We start from the raw sequence: 6,000 nt of genomic DNA, 5'->3' as shown, positions 1-6,000 counted from the left end.
ATGGGGGGGGGGGGAGGGTGTAAGGGGAGGAGGCGGCTGCCAAGGGCACCCCTGGCACGGTGAGGCAGTTTTACATTTGGCTTCTACTGTCCCAGTGATGTCTCCAAACTACCCCATGGTCTTGCCCATTCCCCTGCCAGACGACTCAGCATTACGGACTGTTCGGGGGAAACAAGACACCAACTTCGGGGTCCCATCATGCCAGGCACTGCCCAGATACAGTGAGTCCCTGACCCAGCTGAGATCAGGGCCCCATTGTGCCAGGTGCTGCCCAGATACAGAGACAGGCCCTGCCCCAGCTGAGATCAGAGCCCTGTTGTGCCAGGTGCTGCCCAGATACAGCAAGAGACAGTCGTTGCCCCACCTGAAATCAGGGCCCCGTTGTGCCGGGTGCTACCCAGACACAGCGAGACAGAGGCCCTGCCCCAGCTGAGATCAGAGCCCTGTTGTGCCAGGTGCTGCCCAGATACAGCAAGAGACAGTCGTTGCCCCACCTGAAATCAGGGCCCCGTTGTGCCGGGTGCTACCCAGACACAGCGAGACAGAGGCCCTGCCCCAGCTGAGGTCAGGGCCCCATTGGGCCAGGTGCTGCCCAGATACAGAGACAGTCCCTGCCCCAGCTGAGATCAGAGCCCTGTTGTGCCAGGTGCTGCCCAGATACAGCAAGAGACAATCATTGCCCCACCTGAAATCAGGGCCCCGCGGTGCCTTGTGCTACCCAGACACAGCGAGACAGAGGCCCTGCCCCAGCTGAGATCAGGGCCCCATTGGGCCAGTCCCTGCCCCAAGGAGCTCACAATCTAACCAGCCAAGACAGATATATGGAGGCTCACCCTCTCCCCTTTCCACTGTCCCCCCACCCCGCCCCAGTGGTTCCCCTCCGGGAGCCGGCAGCAGCAGGCAGGTCTCCAGACTGCCTGTGGGCGGAGGACGCCAGCAGAGGGACCGCGAGCCGGCGGAGCTGCTGTCACTATTTTATTCACCACCCCCTCCAAAGCAGAGGCCCCGGGTCCAGCGGCGAGCGCAGGGGCCGTGCTGGGAGGGCCCGACGGGGCAGCCCCTCCAGCCTCTCCAGGGGAAGCCGCGCACCGTCTTTGGTACAATAAATTAAAGACAAACAGTACAGCACGAGCCACGGCCACGCTGGGACCACATGGCCGGCCCGGCTCGCTGCCACGCCAGTGCCAGGGTGTCGGACCACAGGGCTCATGCCCGGGGGGCTCCCACACACACGGGGGTGGGGGGGCAGGGTGAGAGGGAAGGTGGGTGGGGCAGGGCAAGAGGGACATGGGGCTCTCCCAGCAGGACATGGAGGGGGGGAGAAGAGATCAGGGCACTCCTTCCCCACAGCGGGAGGGGCCAGGGTCTATAAATATTGGCTAGGGCCCTGCTGCCCGGGGCAGGGGGCGGTTTTAGCAGCAATTCCAGTTGGACGTGGGGCGGGCAGCCCGGCCGTCAGTCCATGAAGTGCAGAGGGACCCTCTGTCCAGTCGGCAGCCCCCCAGCACCCACCCAGCCCAGTGAGCCAGTGTTAATTAGGAACCATTTACAGTAGGAACCACACGGACACGAGGGAGGGGCAGTGCCAGCTCCGGACCGTGGGGAGTCTGGGGGGCAAGGGCAGTGCCAGCTCCAGGCAACCACAGGGGACACTGGCTCTGCTGGCTAAGCAGTGGGACAGTAGGGGTGGCACTGGCTTGGGAGGGCAGAGGGCTGTGGGCATGAGGTTGGCTCTATGGGAGAGCCAGGGCCGTGGTGGCTTGGAGGTGGGCGAGTCAGGGACCGTGGGCGGTGCTGGCTCCGGGGCAGGGCAGGGTGCCATGAGTGCTGCCACCCCCTGGGGGTTGTGGTGGGCAGGGCCAGCTCCCAAGGCAAGGGGGCCACAGGCGGTGCCAGCTCCCGGGATGGAGGTGGGAGTGGCAGGCGGCGCCAGCTTTCGGGGCTGTGAACATCTGTGGGCACCATGCCCGTCCCCCGCCGGGCAGCGCATCCTAAGAGCGTTATGGCTTGAGGAGTCATCAAGAGCTGGCTGCCGTGCTCTGCGGGACGCACACGCCCAGCATGGGCGCCGAGTCCTCGGGCTCCGCCCGGCTGCGCAGGTGGGGGGGGTAGGCCAGCGGCAGCCCCACCTCTCCCACCCGCCCCCCCACCGCCGCTCTAGTCCGGAAGGCCGACGAGCCGAAAGGGGCACAGTCCAGGTGCCGGGGGCCCGGACCCAGCTCCATGCACTCGGGGCCGTGGGGTGAGACGGGCGGGCGGTGGTAGTGGGCGCGCCCGGCCGGCTGGAAGAGCGGGTGCGGGCCCGCCCCGTGGAAGTGCGGTGCCGCCGGCTGGCTGGGCGTGGGCTTGTGAGGTAAGATCGGCGGGTAGCCGTCGCTGGGCGGCGCCGGGACATCCCCCCCGGCCCAGAGGCGTGGCTGCTGCTGTGGAGGAGGAGCCTGCAGAAAGAGAGAGACGTGCCACCGGTGAGGGGGGCAGGGCTGGGGCCGGGCTAAAGGGTGAGGAAGAGAGAAGCTGGAGCGTCAGCAACGCTGGGGGCTCTGCAACTCACAGTCGGTGTGGGCTGTGGAGAGCAAGGGGGCCGTACCTGGGGTGGTGGGGATGGAGATGGTAGGGGGCAGCGGGATCATGCCTGGAGTGCCGCATCTCGCAGTCGGTCTGGGCGGCGGGGGGGGGGGAGGAAGGGGGCTCTGCATCTCGCAGTCACTGTGGTTGACGGGGGGGCTACGAGGCCGTACCTGGGGGCTCTGCATCTCGCAGTCGGTGTGGGCGGCGGGGGGGGGGGGGGAGGAGGAAGGGGGCCGTACCTGGGGCCTCTGCATCTCGCAGTCACTGTGGGTGGGGGGGGGGCTACGAGGCCGTACCTGGGGGCTCTGCATCTCGCAGTCACTGTGGGTGGCGGGGGGGGGCCAAGAGGCCGTACCTGGGGGCTCTGCATCTCGCAGTCACTGTGGGGGGGGGGGGGGCTACGAGGCCGTACCTGGGGGCTCTGCATCTCGCAGTCACTGTGGGTGGCGGGGGGGCCAAGAGGCCGTACCTGGGGGCTCTGCATCTCGCAGTCACTGTGGGTGGCGGGGGGGCTACGAGGCCGTACCTGGGGGCTCTGCATCTCGCAGTCACTGTGGGTGGCGGGGGGGCTACGAGGCCGTACCTGGGGGCTCTGCATCTCGCAGTCGGTGTGGGTGGGGGGGGGCGGCTACGAGGCCGTACCTGGGGGCTCTGCATCTCGCAGTCACTGTGGGGGGGGGGGCTACGAGGCCGTACCTGGGGGCTCTGCATCTCGCAGTCACTGTGGGTGGTGGGGGGGCTACGAGGCCGTACCTGGGGGCTCTGCATCTCGCAGTCACTGTGGGGGGGGGGGCTACGAGGCCGTACCTGGGGGCTCTGCATCTCGCAGTCACTGTGGGGGGGGGGGGCTACGAGGCCGTACCTGGGGGCTCTGCATCTCGCAGTCGGTGTGGGTGACGGGGGGGCTACGAGGACGTACCTGGGGGCTCTGCATCTCGCAGTCGGTGTGGGTGACGGGGGGGCTACGAGGCCGTACCTGGGGGCTCTGCATCTCGCAGTCGGTGTGGGTGACGGGGGGGCTACGAGGCCGTACCTGGGGGCTCTGCATCTCGCAGTCGGTGTGGGTGACGGGGGGGCTACGAGGCCGTACCTGGGGGCTCTGCATCTCGCAGTCACTGTGGGTGACGGGGGGGGTAAGAGGCCGTACCTGGGGGCTCTGCATCTCGCAGTCACTGTGGGGGGGGGGGGCTACGAGGCCGTACCTGGGGGCTCTGCATCTCGCAGTCGGTGTGGGCGGCGGGGGGGCTACGAGGCCGTACCTGGGGGCTCTGCATCTCGCAGTCACTGTGGGTGGTGGGGGGGGTAAGAGGCCGTACCTGGGGGCTCTGCATCTCGCAGTCGGTGTGGGCGGCGGGGGGGCTACGAGGCCGTACCTGGGGGCTCTGCATCTCGCAGTCACTGTGGGTGGCGGGGGGGGCCAAGAGGCCGTACCCGGGGGCTCTGCATCTCGCAGTCACTGTGGGGGGGGGGGCTACGAGGCCGTACCTGGGGGCTCTGCATCTCGCAGTCACTGTGGGTGGCGGGGGGGGCCAAGAGGCCGTACCTGGGGGCTCTGCATCTCGCAGTCACTGTGGGCGGCGGGGGGGCTACGAGGCCGTACCTGGGGGCTCTGCATCTCGCAGTCGGTGTGGGTGGGGGGGGGGCTACGAGGCCGTACCTGGGGGCTCTGCATCTCGCAGTCGGTGTGGGTGGTGGGGGGGCTACGAGGCCGTACCTGGGGGCTCTGCATTTCGCAGTCACTGTGGGTGGTGGGGGGGCTACGAGGCCGTACCTGGGGGCTCTGCATCTCGCAGTCGGTGTGGGTGGCGGGGGGGCTACGAGGCCGTACCTGGGGGCTCTGCATCTCGCAGTCACTGTGGGTGACGGGGGGGCTACGAGGCCGTACCTGGGGGCTCTGCATCTCGCAGTCACTGTGGGTGGTGGGGGGGCTACGAGGCCGTACCTGGGGGCTCTGCATCTCGCAGTCGGTGTGGGTGGTGGGGGGGCTAGGAGGCCGTACCTGGGGGCTCTGCATCTCGCAGTCGGTGTGGGTGGTGGGGGGGCTACGAGGCCGTACCTGGGGGCTCTGCATCTCGCAGTCGGTGTGGGTGACGGGGGGGCCAAGAGGCCGTACCCGGGGGCTCTGCATCTCGCAGTCACTGTGGGTGGCGGGGGGGCCAAGAGGCCGTACCTGGGGGCTCTGCATCTCGCAGTCGGTGTGGGCGGCGACTGTGCTGGCGTAGTAGCGGTTGCTGTAGCGGTAGTTGCGGTTGTCATTGGAAGAGCCACTGGAGCCGCCTGTGGGGGGAGAAAGAGGCCGTCGGTGCTGGTGCCAGGCTGAGCCCCAGAGTGGGGCTGGAGGATCTGGAGGCCGTACCAGAGCATGAGATGAAGCTGGCAGTACTGGTGGGTCAGGAGCTGTACCAGGCCAGGGGCAGGGAGTCGGAGCCATACCCAAGCTGGAGATGGAGATGGTGGTTCTGGCTGTCACACTGTACACCCCAGAGGTGCGCCCTGTGACCCCCATATTCAACATTTGTATATAATTGTGGTATTGCACAGAAAGCATGTCTTGTAAGGCATCATGGGAAAGGTTCTGATTTGCTGAAACCCACTGTTCTGTCATCAGTGCATATGAAGTTCTGAGAATTGTGTTGTATGATTGTCACTAAAATCTGCTGTGGGTTTGGGAAGCGCCCAGATACTAGCTCCCCAGAGACAATAACCAGGGGGATCACCAACGTCGGGTGGCTGTCGCACAACCATGTTCAGCCGTTGTCCAGCAAGGGAGCTACAAATGCAACGACTCACCTGCACAAGGCCACACCAGGGAACTGCTCGGCCTTGCCTGGTGACTCAGCAATGCCTCCAGACATGCCTGGACTTGTGTTCTCCAAGCCCATGGACTGAGGGTATAAAACAGACCCCAGGGGCCCCATGCTGGACCCTTCTCCTGCCCCCACCTACACTGCAAGCAACAAAGACACTCAGAAGACTGAAGACTCCAAGAGAGGATACTGGCCCAGGTTTCAAGGGTGAAACCTGTGTGAACTGTAACATCCAGTGGGGTGAGAAAACTGCTTGGTCTCAATACTGCCTAGTGTCTTACAGGTTTAAGATTAGACTGTGCTAATTTTGTTCTCTTTCGTAACTAACTGACTTTTTGCTTAACACTTACAATCACTTAAAATCTAGCTTTTGTAGTCAATAAACTTGTTTTACTGTTTATCTTTACCAGTGCGTTTGTATGAAGTGTGGGGCGAATCTGCTCAGGTGTACAAAGGCTGGTGTGTATCCACTTCCCACTGATGAAGAGGTGAACCAATAAATAAATTTGCACTGCTCGTGCAGTATATTCCCGAGGTACAAGGGGCTGGCAGCTGGGGGGATCTGGCTGGTGCCTTTCTCTTTGTGATTCATGAGCAGCTCTGGGACATCCATGCAATCTAGCTG

At 64.9% G+C, this 6,000-nt stretch overlaps 1 protein-coding gene across 2 annotated transcripts in view; it reads right to left on the bottom strand.

Moving 5' to 3' along the window:
- Positions 1-970: 970 nt before the first annotated feature.
- Positions 971-6,000, bottom strand: part of LOC115640468 (dual specificity tyrosine-phosphorylation-regulated kinase 1B-like) — a 37,547-nt gene continuing 32,517 nt past the window's right edge. For both annotated transcript variants that reach the window (XM_030543239.1, XM_030543238.1), the window contains exons 10-11: positions 4,739-4,845; positions 971-2,438 (exon numbers count right to left, since the gene is read on the bottom strand). In XM_030543239.1, the coding sequence (XP_030399099.1) occupies positions 2,019-2,438; positions 4,739-4,845 (527 nt within the window). In that variant the 3' untranslated portion in view covers positions 971-2,018. The remainder of the gene's footprint in view (positions 2,439-4,738; positions 4,846-6,000) is intronic.

The sequence above is a fragment of the Gopherus evgoodei genome, unplaced genomic scaffold, assembly GCF_007399415.2.
Source record: "Gopherus evgoodei ecotype Sinaloan lineage unplaced genomic scaffold, rGopEvg1_v1.p scaffold_31_arrow_ctg1, whole genome shotgun sequence".
Taxonomy (NCBI): domain Eukaryota; kingdom Metazoa; phylum Chordata; order Testudines; family Testudinidae; genus Gopherus; species Gopherus evgoodei.
This window is presented reverse-complemented; position numbering and strand designations above follow the sequence as displayed.